The sequence below is a fragment of the Pelobates fuscus genome, chromosome 2, assembly GCF_036172605.1.
Source record: "Pelobates fuscus isolate aPelFus1 chromosome 2, aPelFus1.pri, whole genome shotgun sequence".
Classification (NCBI taxonomy): Eukaryota; Metazoa; Chordata; class Amphibia; order Anura; family Pelobatidae; genus Pelobates; species Pelobates fuscus.
Genome location: NC_086318.1, coordinates 140,774,290 through 140,801,943, shown reverse-complemented (window position 1 = coordinate 140,801,943; position 27,654 = coordinate 140,774,290). Strand labels below are relative to the sequence as shown.

At 38.9% G+C, this 27,654-nt stretch overlaps 1 protein-coding gene across 1 annotated transcript; it reads left to right on the top strand.

Annotated features, from left to right (window-relative positions):
* The first annotated feature begins 3,345 nt into the window (after window positions 1-3,345).
* PLAAT1 (phospholipase A and acyltransferase 1) lies at window positions 3,346-21,658 on the top strand. Its single transcript, XM_063441074.1, has 4 exons — window positions 3,346-3,525; window positions 15,500-15,638; window positions 17,173-17,441; window positions 20,308-21,658. Exons 2-4 carry the CDS (start codon window positions 15,500-15,502, stop codon window positions 20,407-20,409), a joined length of 510 nt encoding a protein of 169 aa, XP_063297144.1. The 5' UTR covers window positions 3,346-3,525; the 3' UTR covers window positions 20,410-21,658.
* Window positions 21,659-27,654: the final 5,996 nt, after the last annotated feature.

Genomic DNA, 27,654 nt, shown 5'->3' with positions numbered 1-27,654 from the left:
AACATGCTTACATTCAAACACAAATATGTGTGTGAATGTTGGTATTTAAATGCAGGTGTGCATTTGTATGTAGTGTGTACACTAACACACACACTGATAAAAAAATCAGTGTGTGTGTAATTGTGTGTGTATATATATATATATATATATATATATATATATATAAACAAAGTAAAGACAGAAGCACTCTCTCGGTTTTCCAAGTGTATTTAACAATTATCACAATGTATACATCAACGTTTCGACCCTCCAGGGTCTTTATCGAGATCTTGATAAAACGTTGATGTATAGATTTTGATAATTTTTTTATATTTTAATACACTTGGAAAACCGAGAGAGTGTTTCTTTCTTTACTTTGTTTATATGCTCTGCTTGGAAGCACCTGTGTTTTGTTTTACTTTTATATATCTTTTTGGGTGGAGAGCCAGAGCCTGGACATTTATATATATATATATATATATATATATATATATACACAGACACACACACACACAATTTACACAAAGTACATCCACTACATACACACAAACTGCATCCACTACAAATGCTCTAACACACACTGCACTTTACACACACTGCAGCCAATGCACAAACACACACTGCATCCACAAAACACACACCCTGTATCCACTCTACAAACACTACTTCCTTGTGGGTGAGATTTTGAGGTGGGTCCTTTGGGCGGGATTTGGAGGCAGCCCCTCAGGGACCCAGAACTTTAATTTCTGTTATGGGCCTCGGCCCTGCCTGTTAGTGTTGAGGTGAGTGAAAGCCAGAGCCGGACTGGCCCACAGGGATATCGGGAAATTTCCCAGTGGGCGGTCAGCACCTGGGCCGGACAGACAGCTGTCTGTGCTGGCGGCCGCATGGGGGTGCTGGCTCTTCTGGCGGCCGCAGGGGGGAGCTGGCTTCTGGTTGTGCTGGTGGCCGCAGGGGGTAGCTGGCTCCTGGCTGTTCTGGCGGCCACAGGGGGAGCTGGCTGTGCTGTCTCTGCTCCCCTGCCCTCGCGCGCTACTTAATAAGACCAGGGCCAGAATATGACATCATATTACGGCCCCGGTCTCTTTAAGCTGCGCGCTGGGGAGCAGAGCCAGCACAGCCAGCTCCCCCTCGGCCGCCAAAACAGCCAGCTCCCCCCTGCACCCTCCAGAACAGCCAGGAGCCAGCTCCCCACTGCGGCCCCCAGCACAGCCAACTTCCCAGTGCGGCCGCCAGCCCACCTGACCAAGCTCTCTGCCCTGCACGACTCCCTGGCCAGTCGCCCACAGGTAGCTATGTTATGTGTCAGTCTGTCAGTGTGAGTGTATGTGTGTGTGTCTGTGTCATGTTGTGTGTCTGTCTGTCATGGTGTGTGTGTCTGTCATGGTGTGTGCATGTGTCATGGTGTGTGTCTGTCTGTCATGGTGTGTGTGTGTGTGTGTGTCATGATGTGTGTCTGTCTGTCATGATGTCTGTGTGTGTGTGTGTCTGTCTGTGTCATGGTGTATGTATCTGTCAAGGTGTGTGTGTGTCTGTCATGGTATGTGTGTGTCTGTCATGGGTGTGTGTGTGTGTCTGTCATCTGTCATGGTATGTGTGTGTGTCTGTCATGGTGTATGTGTGTGTCTGGGTGTGTCTGGGTGTGTTTAAAAATAGTGTTTTTACTCACCTTTTTTTTCCCCCACACGCTGTGGGGCTGGCATAGATTTTTTTTTCAAGGGCTGCTTTGTATCCCCAGTCCGGCCCTGGTGGAAGCTGTACAAATACATGGAACGACATAGGAGATGGTGTGTATAGCATCATTTTAAACCACTGAGTTCTCTCTTGGTGCATTAACCAACAGAACTATCATAATAAAAGTTCAGAATCCCCATAAATACATTTAGTTATACAGCAAAAACATATGTACCGTGGCTTAACAAACGTGTGCAGTCAATTGACCATCCAGTAGCTGTGGTTAACCGCAGCTTAATTGACTATTACAGGGTGGCCACGGTTACACTTAGCAGCCCGGAATCAGTACACTAAAAGCGGACACTTCTACGTGCAGGCACCGCTGAGCCTCCAGCCTTCCCTGCTTCTATTCGTGGCTATTTAACCGAACACCTGATCATTCGGGACTTTGTTTTATGTGAATGCTTTAACCCAGAAAGCACAGCCATGGAGCCTATTTGTGTAGTTAAAGACTTTGGCTCCATGGCAATTGAACCGTGTGTATAGGATCTGAGCGCTATTCGGTACAATTGTGCGCTCAGATCCCAGCTATCTGGGGATGGGTTACATGTATACATTTTATGTGATAAACGTAACATTATGTATTTTATTGTATTTTTGTGTTTTATTGTAACCACTTGTGTAATGGCGAATTGCCTCTGTCCTGGGAGATAATTAGATTACTTCCCAATTATCTCCAGGATAGAGGGGAGGGAATTAGGATGCATTGTGGGGATGTTTTACTTCTGTGTCATTGGTGCATGTCTGTCCTTTGTCACAGTCTCCCATTTGGTCCCCTAGGGGAGTGTCCACCAGGTAGGAGACCTGCATAAATACTGGGCAGGTAGCCCTGAATAAACCAGACCACTGCTTGACCCACAACACAGAGCTCTGTCTCGTCTTTGGGGGGATTTACTGTATGCTGTTAGAGACTGATTGCCAGGAGTGTAAGCCACTTGGGTGCTTTTCCTGTTCGTCCTATTTGTTAGGTTCCAGTTCGGGATTTTGGAGTGCTACTTTGTATGCAGTTCAGGAGTTTGGAGCCTTCCCTTGTATCCTGTTTGGGGGTTTGGGGTTCTGTAGTAGATGTGCCTGTGTCTCTGGAAGGGGGAGATCTTCTAAACGGCGGTTTTACCCCTTTTATGCCTGGGGGTGCCGTTACACCATATAATAGCTAGGAGATCTGGACAGTCACAATAACAAGCTCCTTATTTAACTCTTGCGATTATTAGGTAAACACTAAGAGAGGAAAACAAGTGGCTATTTAGAAGTTAATACTAGGGATATCTATGTACCAGATATATAGTTTATATATAATTCACATACTACTATAATTTAGTCTCTAAGCAAATGTTGAAATACAATGTGTTACTTGGCAAACCCCCAAGATGAATGAGTTCAGTTTTGACTCTATTTATTTTAAACATTTTAACCCATTCATTTTCATTTGTACACAGGTAGAAATGCATCATAATAATCTGTCTCAGCATCTGGTGCCATCAGCATCTGATGGTGAAGTGTGATGCCTCTGGTAACCTGGATACAGGCTCAGAACGCTGCTATGTGTGAGCTCCGACATGGTTCCATCAGGGTTACAGTATAAGCCAGGTTCGAGAACACGTGACTGGGTACCATTCCATCCAGAATCCGCTCTCCTCGCCTGCATGTGACAGCGGCCGCCACAGGTTGGTTACCGAGAGATGCCCTATCTGCATAATAATGGTGGCGCATGACCGTGCTTGCTCCCGCTATAAGGTGAGCGCTTCCACCTGTGACCGTCGACAGCCAGCTTCTGTGCATGGACAACGGTGGTGAGATGATCGGCTCAGACCGGTGAGTGAGGGTTTCTTGCGACTTGCACGTCTCGCAGGTCTGGTACTTGTGGGAATATCTCTCTGTCCTAACTGAGCTCGCGGTCTTTACAAAATCGCATAAACACATCAAACCTCTCTAAATAATTAGCGATTATAGCGCGTTAGCTAAAATGTATACACTGCAATACACTAAACGGTGTTTATGATGTAATCCAATTAGAGTTTTTAATGTAGTACGTCATTACTAGAATGGGAATAATTTGGAGACACAAATCTTTCTATCTTTTGATTGATAGCAATATCAGGACAGGGTTATTTACTCAAGTGTAAATTCATAATGAATTCAAGGGGAATTTAAAATTTAAGGCCAAAGTAGCTGAACTAGAATCATAGCTGATTAATAGAATTGGTCCAGTTAAACTATTTCTACCTTGGATTTGAAATTCCCTTTGAATACCCTTCAAATTCTCACTTAAGTGAATAATTCTGCATATCTTTATGTATGTATGTATCTGTTGGTCGGTCTGTCTCCCTGCCTGTCTATCATTTCTAATCTGTCTATATTGCATACATTTTGATAGGGATAAATTAAAAAAAAAAAAAAAAAAAGACAGCTAAGATTTAAATAAAAAATGTGAATTCTGTATTAAAACATTGTGATTCATGTAATGCAAGGTGACTGTTGTGTTATTTTATGAAATAATACTAATATGTTTTCACTGCCAGAAGATAAAGCGATTTTCTGAAAAGGGTGTTATTATTTGCAATTCTAGATCTTTACCATTAGTCCAGGACTAACTACAGAAACCACATTTATTCAGCAATGACATGGGACACCAACTGTATGAAAGAAAATGTATCTCGAAGTTTAGACATTTAAACTTACGTTAGTACATTAACTAGATTAATGTATTAAATGATACATATTTCAGTGTATACAGCAGTTATTACGTTGGTAATTAGCTTGTTGCTACAGTAACTAATAATTTAGAGAACAGACTCTAAGAACGACTATCTGTCCCTCTCTTATTCTCTATGTGTGCAGAGAGAATGACACTGAGATAATAGATATATAAGAGTGAGCATTTATTTTTTTCATCCTTCTCAACCACGTCACTAAATGTTAAAGGGTTAATGACCGTCTCCAGGGGCATGAGATGGCATCTTTATCCCCTACTGTACACTTATTTATCTAGCTAGGACTATGATTTGTTAATCTTTTGGCAGTACCAAGACATACATACAGGCCTGCCTGAGATTGGTGGGAGTTATACTCCAGAGCAGCAGTGGCTCTGAATACAGTTCCTCTCCCTGTAATATACATATAGAAATAAGGCCCACACACTGCACAGAATCAGTCATTCAATGCGTTATGGAGACTAATACATGGATGACGTTGTCCTCTGTGTAGTAAAGGATTGAAAGTAAATATCTTGTAATAAATATATAAACACATAGCAATGCAAATATATCATTAGCTTGGTTGAAATTTAACTTAATGTAAATAGTTGGCTGCTGCATGCAGCTTATGTGGATATATAGTATATTACAAATAAAGGAGAATTCCTGCTGTATCGTTTCAGATCGCTTGTTTACACTGAACATACTCTGTTTCCATGGGAGTGAAATGCATCAATTGACTATTGTGCCTGCTTTAATGCACAGAGAATGTTCAAGTTGACAGTTACATGAATCTCCTATTATTTTTTTTAGTCATAGTATGTAGCTTGGAAACATTCCTATTTATACTCCAGGCTTCCAGAAACATCCTATGGTTATATGTCCTTACCTGACTATTTGTGCATTATCTAGTGGGTTCTCCATACATTTTGAAGCAGTTATTTTAAGGTCAAAGGTGAATGAACAGAATGGCACTAACGGTTACATGTGAACTAATACTGATTTTGGCTTGTACTGAGAACATGAGCTCGGGGGGGTTGCTGTTCGATTTTGTGCTTTCTTGTCAGATGTCTCAGTGTTTCTAGCAAGGACACAGAGCAATTCATGTAAATATTTGAGTATAATATAATTCAAATTACATTGCCTTTATACTGGGAAGACAAATACATTTTGGTCATTAGCCTCCAATCTCAAGCTAACTTCTGCCCTCTTCATCCTATAACGTAATTCGGTATATCATAAAATAATTACTTTTGTGTTATCACTTACAAATAGCTCTGTATATTGTAAAATTTCTAAGTGGCATGTGCAGAGTCACTAATAGAGTTAAATCTCTACAGTTGACCAGTCTTCAAGTTTACTTATTACACATCGAATCCAGTGACAAAAGAACCCCATAGTGTTAGGACTACAACACTGTATTCTAACACTACAGTGTCCCTCTGCCCCTGCACCCCTTCGTACTTAATCGATCTCTGCCTTCTCCGACATCTGCAATGGGGGGGTACATAATGTGCATGCGCAGTAAGCACCGCATGAGAATTACCTCTTCCCCATAGGGAAACATTGACTCAATGCTTTTTCTATGTGGATTTTTAAGAAGCTGGATGTCATCATTCAAAGTGTGAGGATATCTTGAGTTGTTTCCCCTTAGTTAAACTCAGTGAAAAGCCAGGAAGCTCCTCTCTGAAACTGCAATGTTTTACTTTGCAGGGTGAAGGGACAGGGCACTGCACACAGAACACTTCATCAAGCTGAAGTAGTCTTGGGACCTATAGTGTCCCGTTAAAGAAGGAGTACTCCATTCAAATTGTGACCTTCTTCTTGGGATAGATACTAACAGTGTTATTGACTAATGTGATAATACAAAGTGAATTTCAAATTTAAGGTAAAAATAGCAGAAGTTGAGAGGTATACCATTTGATTCACTTTGTACTGAAATATCCAAAATACCTCACAACTACATATTCTAGTGTGGCACAAAGAAAAAAAAGATGCACAAATGTATTTTAATGCTGCAAGCCTTGGACAGTAGTTCACGTGGGGAATTCAAGCCAATGGACTAAGTGTCTAGTTTCCTTAGTCCTTTCCCTTGTTTACTCATAGCCCGAGCAAAACAGATTCTAAATACACTGTTACCTTAGAATTAGCAATTCTTTCAAAAATACACTTGCCAAACCACCTATATCAAAGGACTAATTTCTAAAAGAAATCGCTCCACCAGGCAATTGACATTTTATAATCTCATTGATGGTATTCATAGCTTCTCTAATGTTAATCCTAAAATTTTGAGAATTTTAGAAGCTATGATAAAATTGTTATGACATTACATTTTACGATCTCATTGGTGATATTGATGGTTACCTTAATTATCGTCCTAAAATTTGAAGCATTTCATAAGATAAGATAAAACCGTTATAAAATGCTCATAAAGACTGTTTTGGAATTCTACTAAAATTCAAATGCAGTCAAAAGATATCATAATAAAACAAATAAAGGATTTCTAGCGCTGATGAGATTATTGGTAGGCAGCTAAAACAACCCAAAATAAAGTCTCTTCCTTCTGGTAAAACGGTATCTACAAGGCGCTGCTCCCTTAGTTCAATACCAAAAAGATATCATAATACAAAGGACTACTTTGACTGGTGGTAAAAGTTGACAAAACCTGACTAAAGGCTAAGCTACTGTTTTCTAGTCCCATCACTTCCAACAGGCATCACTAGCGAAGCATTTAATGAATAAGGCATTGTCCCGCACATTAGATACAAAAATAACAAAAGAAAGGTAAAGTGCTAGAAGTGTAGGCAGACTCGAAGGCAGCAAACTCTGAAACTGGGGACACCTCTAAACCCCAGCAAGAATGAAAGAATTAGTACAACAAAGGGTTGCACAATATAAAAAGACTAATAAATAAAATGACTGAATAAAAAAAGAGAACAAAAAGTAGATACTATAGAATATATAAAATAAAATAGAATAAAAATAAGGAATAAAATAAAGTCCAGACATTCTTCTAATGGCCTGAGTTCTTTTGGAGTCTATTCCATCCTCTAAAAGAGTAAAGAAAGGTGATGTAATTATTAACCTCCTGAAGCGGGGGGGCTGTAGCTTTGTGAGTTCGGGATTATAAAAAAAAAAAGAAAACATCTGTAGCACACCAGCAGTATAAGGAGAATAGAAAAAATCCAAATCTAAACTCCAAACAAAGGGATAAGGGGACATCTCCCTCCCTTTTAGAAAGAAAAAAAGTACCATTTCATAATGTGCAGTGCTGCAATAAGAATACTAAGATATCAGAAAATGCTTGTAATACAGGCTAAATGGTCTTGCGAGAGATAGTGCAATTAAAAAAAGTCCAGCAATGTAGTGGGAACAAAAAAGCAACATTATATTAGCTAATAGTCGCTGCCAAACAATGTAGCCAATACATGTCCGTAGCAATAGGGGTGATGGCAGGGAGAGGTAAAGTAAATACTAAGTAAATACTAATTCTGTGCCTCCGAGGGCACCCCTTAACCCAAAATGCCTGTTACTCCTAAATGGATGTATAAGGAATGCCTCTCACCCCTAGAATCAATAGAATGAAAGAAAGCTTTAGATTGTAATGATAGCCATTTTTTCACCAATATATGGGGACAGGTATTAGTGAATTTCTGTAAATGCCATTATAAGCCGAACAAGAGCTCACTCATGATATAGTAGCTATGAAGTGTGCTTGTCAGAACCCCTGACGCACGTTTCGCCAATCTGGCTCAGATTACCCACTGAGTGGGTGTGTCAGTGTGTGTCTGTCAGTGAAAGAGTGTGTTGGTTAAACAGTGTGTGTGCCAATTACTGTATGTGTGTGCCAATGTCTGTGTATCTGTCAGTGAGTTGATGTCAGTGCATGTATCAATGAAGGTGTGTATCAGTCAGTCAAAAAAGTGACCCTGACAAAAATTGGTGGGGCAAATTTAGATTAGGGGGTTGCCGGAATTTATTCGTGCCTAGGGCAGCACAATTCCAAAATACACCACTGTGTAGCATAGAACCAGTGTGACAGCCCTTTCTGGCTGTTACTGGATATTGTTAAGAGTAAGACTTCCAGCAATAGCAAGTACATTCCACAATTTATACAACTCCATTACGTACTGTTCTTAACAGGTTTGGACTTACGTGTCAGATGCCTGTAGGCAGTTTATTGAAATGAAGTTGTACTGATGTGAGGGTGTCCAGGGTGCCCGCTTACCTCAGGGGTTAAACGGGTAACCAGCACTTTATCACCAGAGTCTTCAATCATGCACCTGTCATATCTGCCCCTTGCCAGTTTTCCTTTCCATCTGAAGCATCATTCAGGAAGCCTCATAAATTACCTTTTTTTTTAGTACGCTTTGTGAAACGTTTAGGGTTAGAGTGTTGTTACATTTAGTATTTGGGTACAGATGGTGATTAGGATTATTGAGTTAAGGGTTAAAGTAGGGTTACATTTAGTTTTGGGCTGTTTAGTTTCTAAGAGGAGATCAACCTTGGATTAAGGTAAAGCGTTTTATTCAGGATTAGGTTTTTAGTAATTAAATTTGGGACCAAAGAAAGGATTTACTTGGTTTTAGAATGGATTAAATTTGGCGATAGGGTAAAAGAGTGTTTAGGGAATGTGGTGTTTGAAGGGTTATTTGCAAACTTTTCTCCCTCCCATAAGTTCTCTAGTCCAGTCAGCCTATTAGAATTGATTGTTGCGCTACACTAGCTGCTTTACTCACAATGCCTTCCTATATTATACAGTGTGCATCACTCAGCTCTGTCCTTGCTCCTCCTGCTATATGTTTTCTGTTAGAGAGACTGTTAGTGGGTAGATGGAAATCAATCACTTTTAATTCCTATCCAGTCTTGTCACACACAGACACTGGAGGAGATGTATACATTAAATACACTCTGTAACTGTCTGTGCAAGGCTGCCATCAAGCATTAAAGAACATACTAGCCAAGGACCTAGGTGTTTATCTCTTTCCACAAGCCCTCCAAAAGACACATTTTGAGTGCTGTAAGTAGGCATTTCCTACAGGATATGCACCTTTAGGCATACCCAATGGGACATCTGGCACTAGCTCTTAATTATTATTATTTTCATTATTATTTATTAGAATAACAATTTTACAAAGTTCTATAAGAAGCCATACGAGTGGCTGAAGTAGATGAGCATAGCAGTCACTCAGGATGGCTACCCTTGTGATTGCTTGCCTTGGAGGACCTCCGCATGGCTATTTCTGTAATGTCTCAAAGACACTAGAAAAAAACCTGGGCCTTGATGATCTTTGTGACGACAGCTTCTGAGTACATACAGTGTACAGAGGCCATAACAAAGTGCATGAGACAATACTCTGTCGTGAAGAGGCTAAATTTTGAAAGCTATTACACTTGAATCAATATTGCATGCCTTGTCATGTCGGACCTATCACACCAAGCATAAAGAAGAAAATTACATATCACATAGATATACATATCACAATTCTAGACTTTGTTTTTGTTGCAAATTTAGACAACGGCCATTGAAACATTTTATATGTGGGGACTATTAGTCTGATAGTTGTTACTGAATCCAGAAATGCTGTAAAATGTAGATGTAAAATAACAGATGAAATTTGTATCATGTAATACATTGATAAAAAGAAGATCTCCTAAAAGCTTGTCATTCCACTGACAATGCCATAATGGGCAATGTTGCCTAGAAAGAGGATTGAGTTGCCCATAGAAGGAACATGTCAGCCTGGAGTGGGTGCACACCAGAATTGGGAGGTATGGAATCGGAATGAATGGGCGGGCTTTCAATGGGTCAAGGTGGGCAAGTTGTGCCAATGGCAATGCCCAAAATGTTTTTAGACACACCCATTAGAGTGCTATTTCCTCATGTTATCAAGTATGTCAGTTTGAAATACTGCAGCCTGGCCAGCCCCTAATATACTGAACAATGCACAGAGTGCTGCTGAAGGGCCCACTGCATAGCATGAGCATGTCTAGGACTAGTGCTGCCAGGGGACAACTGCAGGAAACCAGGAAGCTAAGTCAGGGTGTTAGAACAGGATACTGAAATTGGGATTGTTCTGTCAAAAACAGACCATGCTGAGATATTTAACTGTTCCAGGAGGGCTTAGCCAAACGGCAAATGATTTAGGTAACCTAGAAAAATGGTCAGAGTTGTGTCAGCTGACATTTAATGTGGATAAGTGCAAGATAGTGCATCTTGGACATAAAAACCCAAGGACAGAGTACAGAATATTTGATAGAGTCCTAACCTCAACATTTAGGGGTAATTATTTCAGATTACTTAAAGGTAAGCAGACAATGTAATAGAGCAGCAGGAAATGCTAGCAGAATGCTTGGTTGTGTAGTGAGAGGTATTAGCAGTAGAAAGAAGGAAGTGCTCATGCCATTGTACAGAACACTGGTGAGACCAGACTATTGTACGCAGTACTGGAGACCATATTGACAGAAGGATATTAAAACTTTAGAGAGAGTTTAGAGAAGGGATTCTAAACTGGTTCATGGATTGCAGGATAAAACTTACAATGGAAGGTTAACGCATGTATAGCTTGTAAGCAAGATGAGACAGGGAGGATATGATAGAAACATTTAGACATGTGCAATTTGTTTAGTTACGAATGTACATTTGTACGAATGTCATGCCATTCGGACATTTGGATGGTTACAAATGTCCGAAGTGCCGAGGTTCCGAAACGCTGAAGTTCCGAAGTGACGAAGTTCGGTAGTTCAGAAGTGCTGAAGTGATTCGGATTTCTGAAAAGAGAGAAGAAGGGAAAATTACGTGAAAGATGACAGGAATCTTGACCAATAAGCTAATTCCTTTTGTGCATTGTAATGCTTGCTTGGCCAATCCAGTTTCACTATTCCCTGAGCAAATTGTTGTCACTGATGTTAGAGGACAGCCAATTAATGGTGATTTTGTCACTGACACTTGGCCATTTAAGGCACACAGAGTCATTGAGGTGGGATAGTATATAAATCAGGCTGTAAGGGTGTTGGCTTGCATTCATGTGACCAGAATAGTTGTAATAGCACAAGAGACTGAGAGAGATAAATTACATTACATTTATTGTACTATAATTGTTGCAAAATTGGGGAGCCACATTGATTTTAAGTGTGTGTTCCAGGGAGCGAGGGAGGTAGTGAGTTTTGACATTTGAATTTTTAATTTTTTTTTTTTTTTTAGAGGAGGGTGGGAGGGTGGGGTGAGAGAGTGTGTGGCTGTGCAAGCCAGGTAGTCTGATTGCCAGTAGATAAGTGCAATTTGTTTCATTCCGAATGTACATTTGTACATTTGAATATTCAGACGCTTACGAATGTCCGAAGTGCCGAGGTTCCGAAGTGCAGAAGTTCGGTAGTTCCTATGTGCCGAAACCAAACCGAATGCCATTGGTCCAATTGCTGAAGAAGACAAATTTATTATTAACCCAAATTACCGAACTTAACCTAATTTCTTCCCCAGCCCATTCCTAGAAACATTTAAATAAATAAAGGGAATCAGCACAGTAGAGGAGGAGAATATATTTAAAAGAAGAAAAACTACCGCAACAAGAGGACATAGTCTTAAATTAAGTGGAAAAGGTTTAAAACTAATATCAGGAAGTATTACTTTAATGAGAGGGTAGTGGATTCATGGAATAGGCATAAGGCTATCCTAGCTATAAGAAAAGGCCAGGGACTAATGAAAGTATTTATACAATTAGGCAGACTAGATGGGTCGAATGGTTCTTATCTGCCGTCACATTCTATGTTTCTATGTTTAAACGTCTAACGATTGTGCTTGCACTGTGCTGGCTGGGGACAGTAATTAGCAATGCCTTGCCGCTTCCAGTAATACCTGCAGTTAAAGAATTTAAGCAACATACTTATTATGTACATTTGTCATTAATGAGTGTGTAATTAAGAGTGCAAATCAACTATCATAAAGGAGTTAATGTCCACTCCGCTAGGGCTCTAAATGTGTTTTAGTGACGATGTTGCTCTTCAGCTGAGGAACAGGGTTTTTTTTAGTCCATTGAACAATGCTGCAAAATATGACGAACTTTACAAATGCAATACCATTCACATCATTGTGAAAAAATAAAATAGAATACACTCTTTCTGAAAAATTCAAATAATTTAAGAATGCAAAACAAGCCACTTTAAATCTGGGACTACTGTAGTTAATTATTACTAGACTATGAAAGGAAGAAAAACCTTTTAAATTGCAAAAGAACAAAATACTTGTTATTGTATGTTTGTATTCCAGTTAAACAGTCACAGCAGTCAGTCTAGGACAATTCACTGCAAGGGGCCATTCCAGATCAGAGGGAGGCACATTAAATTTAAGCCATTTTAACTTTCCTGTGCCAGATGTAACATTTTAGGCCAATGTTTATTTAATAGATGAAAAGGGTCTTTGTCACATTGTGCAACTGTCAGATTAGGTTATTGACCCAAAAACATTATGTTTGGCTCATAACAGTTATTATGGTGTTTATTTACTAAATCACGAATTATGTAAGTTAAGAGTATTAACCATGAAGTTGAATTCTACTATTTAGTACAATTTAGTTTGAATAAATAGAATAATTTACAGACATCCCAAAATGCAAAAATAGGAGTTGGCTCCACCAGCTATTGCACCACCTCCTCCCCCCGCATGTCCCCCCCACCCGCCCCCTCACACAGACACACACAACCCACAGACATGTTTGAACACATTTGACACACAGATAAACACACTGGCGCATACACACACTGATACACAGATACACACAGTGGCAAACACACAATCCATGGGGCCCCGGTGCAAAAATTATCCATCCCGCCATCCCATTCCCCCCACCGCCACCCCATACAGACACACAGAGATACACACAGACACACATGCATACATACAGACACACACACATACATACAGAACATACACACACATACATAGACGATGATATTCATTTCCATCGAGTGGCCCTAACAGCATGAGCCACCCAATGGGCCTGTTCACCTGCGGCCCCAGCAATTATACTGCGCTGTCCACCGGTGGGGAAGACCTAATGCGCATGCGCGACAATGGGCGTGCGAGCGCATTAGACCTGCCTTAGGAAAGCATTGTATTGCATTGTATATGGGGATTCCAGCGACACTGGAGGTCCTTATGCAAAGCCTGTATTCTTGTATTGCGTGAATTGCTCCCTTACATTGTAATCAGTCTAGTAGTTGCCCCAAACGTGTATGTGGATTATTTACTAGACAGTGAACTGACAAATTAAATAGTTGTTTAATCTAAAAAAGCCAACTGGAAAAGTAAAATTACCAGAAATTTAGCTTTTTAGTTGTTAAATCATCCACATACATAGTGCTTTCTGCAGGCAACCTTTTTGAGTGCAAGTAAAATAGAGAAAGTTGTAGAGTAAAGGATTGCTGGTATAAAATATGTATATTTATGGTGTTTACTAAACCTCTTGTGTTTGCTATGTTAAAAGGGACAGTTTAGGCACCATGACAACTTTATCTAAATTAAGTTTTTATGTTGCCTTATGGTGCCAGGAGGCCCCGGAAGCACTTATACCTTAAGGGGTTACACCGTTTAACTCCAAAGTTGCCTTCAATGCTGATCTCAGCTCCTCCCCATGCGGCATCAGCTATCGAAATTTCAGTTTCAGGAAGTACATGTTGCACTGGGCAAGGGTGCCACTGTTTGGCTGAGAGCAGTCAACTAATACCAAACAGTGACAACCCATTTACAAAACTGGCATGAAAAGTTTTCCCCTCTCAGCCAATCAGCAGCCGCCCTACCCAGTGGCACTCCTTACATCTTGTAACTGAAATTTATCGGATGTCGGATGCCACCTGGGGGGGCGCTGAGATCAGCATTTGAGGCAACGTTGGGGTTAATCCGTTCAAGAACAGTTTAACCTAAGAAAGGCAATATTGCCCCTGGGGGCCTCCTGGCACCATAACAACTTAATTTGGATGATAATTTGTTTTGATCCCTGGAAAGCCCATTTAAATCAACTCTGCACTTTGCAGGTTTGTTTTTAAATTAATCATTTTTGTTGACCAGTTTTCCTTTGATATTTTTTTGGTGGTCGTAGGTTTTTAGTTAAGAAAAAGTAGGGACTTATTTTTCTTATAGGGAGTGTGATCTTAAGCACTCTTTGGGAATGAAGATCTCTTAAACAATGTTCAATATTAGTTGCTAAACTAATGTACTCACAATCTATAAGTAAAAAGTATTCCATAGCAATATAAACTGGAGACAAAATGGACTAAAGAGATTGGAGAACAAAATCGCTGTGCCCAGTACCTGGATATTGAGATGCTATGGAAGAAAATAAACACAAATATATAGTGTAATCATTAAAATACGGAAAGAAAAGAAAACATGATAGTGCTGATTTAAATTTGTGATTCCACGGGGTCTGACAAGTTAGAAGAATAAAAAAATTACAGATAATTAAAGAGACGCTACAGGAACCAGTACATTTCATCTTAATGAAGTGGTCTGTGTGCCATATCCCTGTCATTTTAACCCGGCAAAGTAAAAAGTTGCCATTCTGTAAGAACAACAATCTTTACATTCCAGGGTTAAAATGCCAGAGTGAAAGCTACTGGAGGTCCTGGTAAAATAGCCTGGTGAAAGTCAGCTATTTCAATCAGATGGTTTCATAGAGACCATCTGATTGGCACAGCACATCATTTTGCTGAGCATGCTCAATAGTGAACTGAGCATGCTCAATGGAGCACATCCTTTTGCTGAGCATGCTCAATGGAGTGACTTAGATCTTCTACACTTATTAAAAGAGATGGAACTTTCCCACTGAGAGTGGAACGGCAAGAGCTGAAAGTAATTAAAACCCTTCTACATGGCGGGAGACACTATTAAATTAATGTTAGAGTTAGTGCTAGAGAGACATGTTTGTATAGTGTTCATTAAGAAGAAACATCAATCAGAGAGCAGGTTGGTTTATCTACAGAAAAAGCTGAAATATGCCATTCTAAGAATTAATTCATATACCTCTTGCAAATAAGGTCTTTAACAAAAACAACTTCAATATTATTTTTGCTAAGTAACTAACTGCCTTTGTCTGCAGATGGCTTCTAATGACAAGAATAATGAGGAGATGCCTGAAAATCTCCAGCCCGGGGACTTGATTGAGATATTTCGACCAGCATACCAGCACTGGGCCCTCTACCTTGGTGATGGTTATGTTATAAATGTTGCTCCACTAGGTAAAATTTGAATATTACTTAAAATTTGTATTTTCTGAAATTTGTTTTTCCACTCAACTTGCAACAAGGTGTTGTGACTTTAGACAAAATCTCAGTATTGCTTTCTTCTTGGAATGTCTGGACTGAAAATTACTCTTCAAAATCTGAAATTTAGTGAATTGACCCCTTTGTTGTGCCATTCCTTTTCTTATCAAAAACACATATTGCTCAATGTGGTAGCAATATCACAGTATTTAGACTTGAAGTAAAGTGTTTTTGCTTACAGTTGACAGTTGAGTTCTTTAATGTTAAGAACCAAAAAAGGTGGAATTCTCTACCCCAATGAGTATTTGAGAAATCTGACTACCAATATGGAGTCAAGAAGGATTTCTTCCCCTTTTTGTGGCATTATTTGCTATTAATACATATTGGGATTTTTCTTTTCTTTTGGATCAACAACATAGAAAGGTGTGTTTTAAAGGTTGAACAAAGGACTTAACTCTGTTTTTTCAACCTAGACTACTATGTAAGCATGTAAAGTTCAGATTTCCATTGGGACTGCAAAAAGCCAGAAAGACTGTGTTTAAAAGACCAAGACATGTTATATGTATGTAAAATATAACTGTTAAGGTTTTGAAGGTTTTTGCAATTAGAAATAAATAGAGCATTCATTTTCATTTTGATTCTAAAATTCCTGTACTGAACCTGCACCCCATACTGAAATTTGTATCTATGTGTATCTCAGTGTAAGTATCTGTACATGTGTGTCAGTGTGTGTTTGTGTGTGTTAGTGTGTATGTGTATGTATATCTTTGGGAGTGTATCTGTGTCTGCCTGTATATATATATATATATATATATATATATATATATATATATATATATATATACATACATATGTATATATATTTATATATATATATGTATATATACATACAAACAAACAAGGTAGGGAGATAACTGCATGCTCGGTCTTCAATAAAATCCAATGTTTATTATATATGCATTAAAATAAGGATCAACGTTTTAGTCCTTTGCCAGGATCCAAGCCCCTCCCACAACTACAGGCCTAGCCTTAAATATATATGCACATATATACTGTACACACACACACATATATATATATATATATATATATGTATATATATATATTTATATTCTATTCTATATATGATTCCAAATGTATTTAATATAATATTTATATATAATTATATTATTGTATTTTTATATATTGGGTGACTTGCCTGACAACCCAGGTAGAAATACCAGAGAATTAAATTTGTAAGCCCTTACTTGGCCCTCTAAATTTCACTTGTACTTCTTGAGTCATGAGACATCGATAAACACAAATATGAGTGTCTTAGAGCAGTAAAATGTATAATCACAATTATCAGTGAAAGTGAAGTTTTTGTGTAAAAAGTACAAAAAATATGAACCTCACCTGTTTCCTAAATCTTTAAGTCTAAACTCTATTTTGTGAAATTCAAATTAGTGAGACTTAATCTTTAAAATATGTTGTTGTTTTTTTTTCATTTTCTTTTCAAATAAATATGAAGAAGAGGCAACTGCTGCTTCATTTTCAAGTGCTAAGTCCGTCTTTAGCAGGAAGGCACTTGTGAAGATGCAACTCTTAAAAGATGTTGTGGGGAATGACACTTACAAAGTGAACAATAAATATGATGACAAATATACCCCACTTCCTGCAGAAGAAATAATCCAACGGGCAGAAATACTCATAGGTCAAGAAATATCTTACGATCTTCTTGGAAACAACTGTGAACATTTTGTGACACTACTTCGGTACGGGGAAGGTGTATCTGAACAGGTAATCTATTATTTTGCAGCTCTGTTGTATATAAATTAAATTTGAAAAACGAAATGGTTTCACTCAGCTTCTAGTGTTAACATTAAACACAACATATTTTTTTTCAGTTTCCTATCCTTAATGCAAAGAATTCTACCTTAGAATTTTATTCTAGAAAGCTCCTTAGGCGTGTCCTTGATTTACTTTCTTCTCCCTCTGTGCTCCGAGATTGGAACTGATTATTCGTAAGCACTAGAGTCAGAGTGAAATGATAACACAATAAAAGCAGTGTCACTTACGTCCTCTTTGTCAGTGACTAACATTTATAATAATATTCAGAACAAACTTCACTTTATTTAACAAACTAGGGGTTCACACTATAAGTTCAATGAACTCTGGATTTTTTATCAGATGTAAATTGAGTCCACTTAGGGCAGGATTAACATCACCAGCAGACACAGAGTTTTAACTGTAAGTACACATCCAAACAACCAAAAAAACAAAAAACAAGACAAAAATAAACACTTGATTGTGTCTGTGTGTATACATATGTGTGTGTTTATCTGTCTGTTTGTTGCAGTATGTGTGTGTACGAGGATACCCATGTCTTTGTCAAATAGGTTTATTCACAACTAACTGAATTGTAGTGAATTGAAAGCTAAATATAATCATATTACCCCCTTCATTTAAATTAGCTAAAAGAAATAAAAAAAAAAAAAAACTATTATAAACTATACTACAGCACAACCATAGCAGGCTATAACAGAGACAAATCAGCAGTACACTAGCTTTGGACCCTCAGCAGTACATTAGCTTTGGACCCTAAAAAATGTCTGGTCCCTTTGTTATCTATTAGGGTTATGTATTAATGTGAGAACTATTGGGAAATTAAAATAAATTCAAAAAGAATTTCAATTTTCAGGCAAAAATTGCTGAATTGCAAAAATTCTTTAAGTCGGCTATGCTTCCATTTGAACTATTTAGTCTAAAATGTGTAATTCTCTTTAAATTCTCCTTGGGTTTCAATTCTCATTTTAGTGAATTACCCTACACATCTGTCTTGAATATGCAGCCTTTGAAAATAAGTAACAAATAAGCAATGAATATCTACTCAAAATGTGTGACAATCCAAATCTAAATAACACATGGTTCAAAATGGGAGAAAATGGTAACTGAAACTGAACTTTTATCAATAATTACAATAACATTATCTATGTATGTTAAAACAAGAGTTAAAAAACAAAACCAAAAATATCATGTTTAAAAAAATAAAATAAAAAATAAAGCCAGTTAGGAGCTACTTTCTAGAAACAGCAATCCACTGAATTGTCAGTGTTAGGGTTTTGTGTCTATTTCCCCAAATTGGTATTCGACACTGAGAGAGAAACTTTAACAGTGAATACAGTATTTAATCAGACCAACCCAGTGTCTAATTAATTAATTCTCTGTACAAATTCTTTTCAGCTATTGCTGCATTGGTGTCAGCATGGTTGTAAAGACAGGAAAAACCTGAAAGGGGGGATATGATAGAAACATTTAAATACAGAAAGGGAGTCAACACAGTAAAGGAGGAGCATATATTAAAAAGAAGAAAAACTACTACAACAAGTAGTCTTAAATTAGAGGGGCAAAGGTTTAAAAATAATATCAGGAAGTACTACTTTACTGAGAGGGTATTGGATGCATGGAATAGCCTTCCAGCTGAAGTGGTAGAGGTTAACACAGTGAAGGGGTTTAAGCATGCGTGGGATAGGCAAAAAGCTATCCTAACTATAAGATAAGGCCAGGGACTAATTAAAGTATTTAGAAAATTGGGCAGACTAGATGGGCCTAGTGGTCCTTATCTGCCGTCACATACTGTGTTTCTAGGTTAGGATTATAGCACTTGGGGTAATGAACTGCTTGCTCCTAAGTAAAATAAATGAATGCTGCCAATAATAAGTGCAATACATGTAAAAAATTTAATCCTGGTGCTATAAATGATATGAAAGGTGCTGCTACAATTACCAAGTGTTGGGTCACTCCAAGCAAGTAACAGTGTAATATTAAAATAAACCAAAAAAAAAAAAAAAATCAGTGAGATCACACAGCTAATACATTCATAAATTGTTACCACAGATATAGGATATAGGATATACTGCTGAGCCACATATAGTAGTCTCAGACTTTATAGGTTCCAGTGAACTGTATCTCCAGTAGTCATTTTGCTGTTTTTTTCGACTCCGCCGGCCCCATCTCAGTTCCTCAAGTAGATCAGGAAGCAAAATAAAAGTTTTAATAGGTCTTCTTCAAGGTGCATAATACCGAGTCCCACATCCTGCCTCATGATCTTCATCATCCATCATTTTTGTTTATTTGAAGATTACACTGCCAATAATAAACCTGCCTGATATACAGAAAACAAAGTATGTACACTATTAAGTAGAGAAAACTGCTGAAAGTTAAAGGAGTATCAGGTGGACAGATAGATGGGAAATGAGACAAAGTGTACAAAGCTGGCATCCACCGAGCTACCAAAACAATCTCAGCACATTTCCCTATACAATCCCTATTGTCCTCCATCACACTGAACTTATTACATAACCCTATGCAGGTGTGACGGAAATAATCTTAGATGGTATGAACATATTTTTATAATCTGTTTATTAAACAGTAATTCGTAAGCTTGTTTTTATTTATTAAAATACTCTAAAATGGAACCTCATAATTGCTAAGATTAGATGTTAAGTAGAAGTCCTCATCATTGATTAATACTCAATTGTCAATAAGGCATAATTATGATCATTGCATTATCGATTATGGATAGGAGGGATGTTGATCTGTAATGGTTATTGGGTGATAATTCAGTCTCACAGCGGTAATGTTTTCATTTGGCATTCCCTCACAGGCTAACAGAGCAATCAGTGCCATTGGATTTGTAACTGCAGCTGCTGGAGCCTTCTCACTTCTTGGCATATTTCAGAATAAATCAAGACAAGGACAGTATTAACAGAAAATGTGTTGTTTTTGGCACAGGAAAAAAAAATGAACAAGAGCATTATAGTGTCATACTTTTTTATTAATTGAGCACAACACAGTTTCATAACATTTCACAATGTGAAGATAAGCTTACAAATAATTGTGATGCTGAATTTAATGATGTGATACTTTGCTTTCTGTGATACGTCATTGTTTTGCAAAACTGAAATTTCGTTTGGATTATTTGTTAGTTTTAAAATTATCAAATGTACTTAAAGGGACCTCAGCACCATTCAAGAAAGCATTGTTTCTAGAGCGGGTCGGTAAAACTGTTTGCAATATGTTGCTGTAACCTGCTAGTAACAGCACACGTTGCTTTCAGTATTAGACTTGTGACCTCTTATATGTCCACTAAACTGCAAAATGGCCATTACACATTCCCTGGTCATGATGGGAGCTTCCATGTTCTTATTGTTGACTTAAAAAAAAAAAAAAAATCTTTATTGTGTATGCTTGCATTTTTGTGGACATGACATTATATAAAATGTTTAATTGGTAAGATGCCTTATAGGAGCTTACAAACACACTTACATACCTCCAGCTGTCCCAGCTTATACAAGACTATCTTGAGTTTGGACTAATGTCTCTCCGTCCTGGGTTTGTTTGCTGGTGACCTGAATATGGGGACACCAGGGAAACATCACAAATTAGCACAACTTAAGAACATCATTAGATGCACAAGTGCTGCAAAGAGCAAATGTAGATCATTATGCCCATATGCAGAGATCTTAAGTAGCATTCTGAGAGAGGCAGGCCATACAATCAGCTTGCAGTATCCACAACTACCATTGTTGGGAGGTGTACACTAACCTCTGCTGCACTGCCAGGTTGTAGGGACCATCATCTTCTCAAGGTTCTGTGTGCTCGTTTGCATTCTATTTATGCGGAAAATAAATTTGTAAAAATTTGCTTGCTGATGTTTTTTGAATTTTTTTATAGAAAATGCAAAGCTTCCCCAAATGTGCATTCTCAACTTTAGACTAGAATAAACAGGTTTACAGATTGCACTATTTTGTTATTTTAACTCTGATAGATTTTCAACTAATGTTTGGAGTGCTTATAGTGTAGAGCCATAGTCACATTTCATTACAGCACAGTACCTCTTGAAAGAGAATTCATATTTGAAGGTTATGTGAGGATATATATATATGGAGAGCAAAAAAACGGGCGCAAGAGAATACTGAGAACAGGCAGCAGCTGAAATAGCCTGCCCTTCGGTGGGTCCCCACTCAGTTCCCTTAAGGGGTTAAGCTGGTTTTAGCTTACCTTGTGCCATTACAGAGAAAAAATCTCTGAAACATATCAGACTGTTCCCATCCATATGGGCAGTCCAGATCCGAAATGCCAGCAAGTTCCCTCTGCACGAGAGACACAGCAACCCCAGACGATCGTTTTAGCCTTATTAGGCATCATCAGTGAGGCATAGCTGATATCTCTCTAGGCACAGTGATCAAGGGGTCCACGTCTGGATTACCCTTTAAACTTGCTCACGGTGCCTAGAGAGATATCAGCTATGCCTCACTGATGATGCCTAACAAGGCTGAAACAAACGTCTGGGGTTGCTATGTCTCTCGTGCAGAGGGAACTTGCTGGCATTTCGGATCTGGACTGCACGTATGGGTGGGACCAGTCTGAAATGTTTCAGAGATGTTCCCTCTGTAATGGCACAGGATGAGCTAAAGCAAGCTTGAGATCTGAGCGGGGACCCACCGAAGGGCAGGCTATTTCAGCTGCTGCCCATTCTCACTGTAATTTTCATTATTGCTTTAACATTATGAAAGTTGAGAATACAAGCTGTCCATGGGAATATGACCTTTATCAGCTAATAAAATGCATCTTTGCATGGTCAGTACTTAACTTTTTCAATAATCCCTGGGAGTACATTTAAAGACTTATTTAATAAAATGTTCAGTTTTACAACTTGTTTTCTTCTTTTTAGCACAATGTACCTTACAGTAATGAATGTGAATGTAATTGTTTTTACTCCTTTACTTTATGAACTTTATCAAATAAAGTTGTGGAATTTTAACTAAATTCTGGAATCCAGTTTACCATTGTTCTACATAACATCCTATTATTGCAAGCAGTAAATGTTGACTATTTAAAAAAAAATTAAAACATAGTCTGTATAGTGTGTAGTATGTAACAGAGTCTGAAGCACAAAATACTTGGCCACTACTATTACTATAGTTTAATTTGACTTACTGGTTTTGCTAATGGTATGTAGGAAATTCATTTTATAGTGGTTGAAATTGAGTTATGTCAGTTTTGGTTGTTGTGTGCTTAAAGTTATGGTAATTGATTAACAGAGAAGATAAAATCAGTTTGAAATAAAACAGGTATTAATTATTTCAGAATACACACACAACAATAATTAAACATTCACACTAGGTGCAATGTCAGTGTGAATATATAGACATGTAAAATGCAGCCTCTACCTTATCATATGCATAACTGTGCAATATAACACCAAAGTGAGCCTTTAAGTTACCAATGAAAATGTACAATATTACACTTTGAGATTTTTTTTCCAAACTGTAATTTGGCTAAATTACGGCCTATCTGGTTTACTCAACGCCAAAATGTAGCTGAATCATGAACCAACTAAGGGCGCAATGGCTGAGCATGTTTGTTTTGATTTGGAATTCTGAATTATATCTGTGGTGGCAAAAAAATGAAATGATTGATGGGAAAAAAAAATATTGATGCAAAGGAGACAGTATTTAAATGCTGATTTTATTTACATATAAAAAGTGTGACTAATAGGGGGAAAAAGGGAGTAGCAGTAAAAAAAAAAAATCTATATTTATATATTATATATTTAATAAATATGTAGGTATATATTTTTACATAGTTACATAGGCTGTAAAGAGACTTGTGTCATTCAAGTTCAGCCTTCTTCACATCCAGGCCCGGACTGGCCATCGGGCAAACGGGACAAATGCCGGCGGGGGGAGAGCCGGCCGGTCCATGCAGAGCCGGCGCTATCTGAGTGCCGACCTCGCTGTGTTCCATGAAGGGCCGGTGAGGGAGATCAAAGATCTCCCTCACCGGCCCATATGCTGTCAAACGCGGCCGCCGGCGGGGAGAGAGGGAGGGAGACAGCCAGGAGAGGAACCCAGCGGAGCTCTAACTTGCAGCTCCGCCAGGTTTCTCTCGCGAGATCCGGGCCGTTGCCATGAAAACAGTCCGGGTCTCGCTAGAGTGAATTCTAGCCCCACAGGCTACAGTTCACTTAACATGAGGACCACCATGGATGGATGGCAGCAGCACGACCCCCCTTCCAGGCTACAGGTAAAGAATGGGGGGGTTATAATGTCTGTTTTCTTTTTCTTTTATTACAAAAATAAATCAATATTGGCATTTACCTGCCTCCCCCAACACACAATCCTAACACCCTTACACAGCATCCTTACACACAGCACCCTCACACACATCACCCTCACACACACATCACCCTCACACACACATCACCCTCACACACACACATCACCCTCACACACAGCGCCCTAACACACAGCACCCTAACACACAGCACCCTAACTTACAGTGCCCTAACACACATCACCCTAACACACACAGCACCCTCACACACAGCACCCTCACACACAGCACCCTCACACACATCACCCTAACACACAGCACCCTCACACACCACAGCACTCTAACACTCAGCACCCTAACATACACAGCACCCTAACACACAGTGCCCTAACACACACAGCGCCATAACATACATCACCCTCTCTCACATACACAGAACCCTCACACAGCACCCTAACACACACACACATCACTCTTGCACAGCACCTTAAAACACATAGCACCCTAACACACACAGCACTCTAACACACACATCACCCTCACACAGCATTCTAACACACACAGCAACCACACACCTCACACACACACACTGCACACCTCACACACACAGCATCCTCACACACTATTCTCCTCACAAATGCACACTACACCCCTCACACATACACACAGCATCCCCCAAACACGCTTCACCAGTCTTGCACACACACACACACAATACTACACACCAAACATATGTATATATACTACAGAACCTCTCACACACATACTGCACCCCTAAACACATTAAATTCCAGACAAACACTAGGTTCCTACCCAACTCTGGATATCTACAGATATACACACACTAGATCTCTATATACACTCTGAATTATCTATACATGTGCACACACACACACACTCACTAGATCTCCTACACACACTCCTGAGTCCTTCAAACACACACTAGATCCCCTACACACAGACGCTGCACCACCTACACACACACACTACATTTCTGATATACACACTCTGGATCCCCTATGCACACACTAGATTCCATTTAAGCAAACACATAGTGTCTCCATAAATGGGATACAGTGAGTATCCCAATTATGGAAACCCCTGAGACAAGTTTCAAGCAAACACAACACAAGAATGTTATTAAATTTGCTTGCGCTGTGCAGAGCAAATACAGGGCCCTTTTCTAATGCCCTGGAAGGGCATTGAATCAACATGCTCACTTTGAGATGGGGCGTGCTTGTCATAGGGGATGACAAAACACACCCTATCTGGCCCCTCACCCTTTTCAGTGGGCCGCTGTGAATAAAAAATGCCTGGGACAATTTCTTTCCCCAGTCCGGCCCAGTTCACATCTGTTTTTGCTGTTGATACAAAAGATGTCAAAAAGACCCATTTTGAAGCGCTTTCCCATTTTGTAACAAACTACATTAAATCTTAAATACCGTGGAGTGGAGCTAGCAGAATAGACGTGTTGCAGAGGAGCTCTGAGATATCAAGCCAATAATAGCATACTTTATCCTTTATTCTTGCCATAAAATCAAAGGAACAGAGTTTCTTAGAGCATGGGGAAGAAGTCTAGATGCCAGGGTCCCGCAAAGCTACCAGTTGCTGAACAGACAGGAGCTCAGTTTATCTGGACTGCAAAAGTCACTGTTATAGAATGTGTAGGGAACTGCACTCACTCCCATCAGTCTGAGCCAGTGTGCTTTGCTATACCAGAACCAAACACCAGATTGCCAAATTTGTAAGGAAATAAAGGTCCAGGCACTCCTTGGTTCAAAAAAATAGGTACTTTAATGGAACCACAGCAACGTTTCGACCATAAAGGTCTCTATCAAGCCTTGATAAAGACCTTTATGGTCGAAACGTTGCTGTGGTTCCATTAAAGTATCTATTTTTTTTTTTAACCAAGGAGTGCCTGGACCTTTATTTCTTTGCAAAATCACTGTAGCCTGTGTGCCAAAAGAAAATGGAGACTCATTTCCGGCCACCTGCGTGGACCAGACCCCGGACATATTAGACGATATTCCAACTACTGCATCACTCATCCTGCGATGAGGATAATGAACTGCCTTTCACTAAGGCAGATATCAAGGCTCACCTCGGCAATATCCACCAGCTATTTGCATCAGACCTCCTCAATAACATGAAGAAATTCATGTTATTGAGGGACATGTCAGGGCAGTGAAGGAATACGCTCAGGACCTTCATACACAATACACCTCAACTGAAGCCCTGAATGTGGAGTTCCACTGAGCTCAAGCATCATTGAACTGTTATGAGCATTTGGGTATAACATGGTTAACTTGGGTATAAAATGCTTAATTTGATCGAGAATTGTATTAGTTTTCTGTAATTTTCCTTTCTATGTAAGCCGAACACTTTCATATCCTTGTTCTAATGATGTTTATAAACCTCTCTTGTTAGTTTAGTAAATACAAGGTCAGTCAGCTCCGAGAATCTTCCCTAGGAGTCTGAGGATCAGGAATGCCTTGTAACAAGCCAAAATAATTTGTTATCTGTCTAAGCATTTCTTGTTTTCTTATTAGCTTGTTAGGATTTTGCACTCATACTTACATATGAAGGTTAACTTTAAATGTTTCTTTAGTACAATGACTTGATAATGATGTGGCTATGTAGAATGCCATATTTGATTTAGCCTAAGTTAGCAGAAGTTGATTAGCATTATTATCTTACGTACTGAAATATATTAGCATTCATAAATTACTAGTCTACATAAGCCATCATACATATGAACTAATTAGATCCGATTTTCTTCTTCAGCTCTATGAATATATACTGAATGTACATTCGCATTGGGATGTTAAAACTCTATTAACTTTTCTGACAATATTTATACTTTTATAATTACTCAGCTTTTGGGGTTTGTAACTTTTGCTTTTTTTAATTAAACATGTAAAACCTTTTGTGTGAATTTTCTTACTGCCCTGTTCTGAAAATATTGTAATATAGTTGGTTATCCTAGTTATATAACAGATTATGAGGATTTCCTACATGCAAAACATTGATGTTTAATGCACTAGTGTCAGGATTACAGAATGATCCAGCACGCAGAATTGTGTAACACAGAGGACTGATAGGTAACGTATACCGGACCTTAGAATGGCCAGACTAACGTACCAAAGAATAGTCAGGAATAGCCGAGGTCAAGGGATACAGAAACAGACACAGTGATAAGGAAAAGCCAGGGGCCAGGGATGCCAGAAAACAGGGAAATCAAAAACAATGCCAAAGTCAAATAACCAGAATTACCAGAATCAATAACACGCTCTCGGACAACCACAAGGGAAACCACGACAGGGCACTGAGCAGGATGAGAACTGGGCCTAAACACCCCTCCTCTAGATCTGATAGGCTGTAATAGGCCTCTGACCCCAAAGGCAGTTACCAGGATCTCATTTGCATAATTGTTGCTCAGCACAAACCCTCCTGTGGATTTGATTGATGCTCGGCACAACTTTTCCTGTCAGGACAGTAATATTGTTCAGCACAACTTTTCCTGTCTGAACAGTAAATTCCATTAACCACATTTTTATAAGAGGATGAATACGTGACACCTAGCACATGTTTGTTAATAATGATTTCTCCAAGACACTGTGTGAGGCAGGGAAGGTAAACCCATTACAAAACCATCGGCTGATTGCTATGGAAGACAGGCACAGAAGCAGGAAGGTAAATATCAGAGGCATACCTGAAGCCATAATCTCAATGGAGCTCCCACACTATATCATGATAATGCTGGTCACAGTACTCACCTCCAAGCATGCTAAGCAGACCATTGTTCACATGATATAAAATATTCCTAAAGCAATCAGAGATTTTATAGTCCAGTTTCAACCCAGGTCAGTGCAAATCACCTTCATGACAGCAG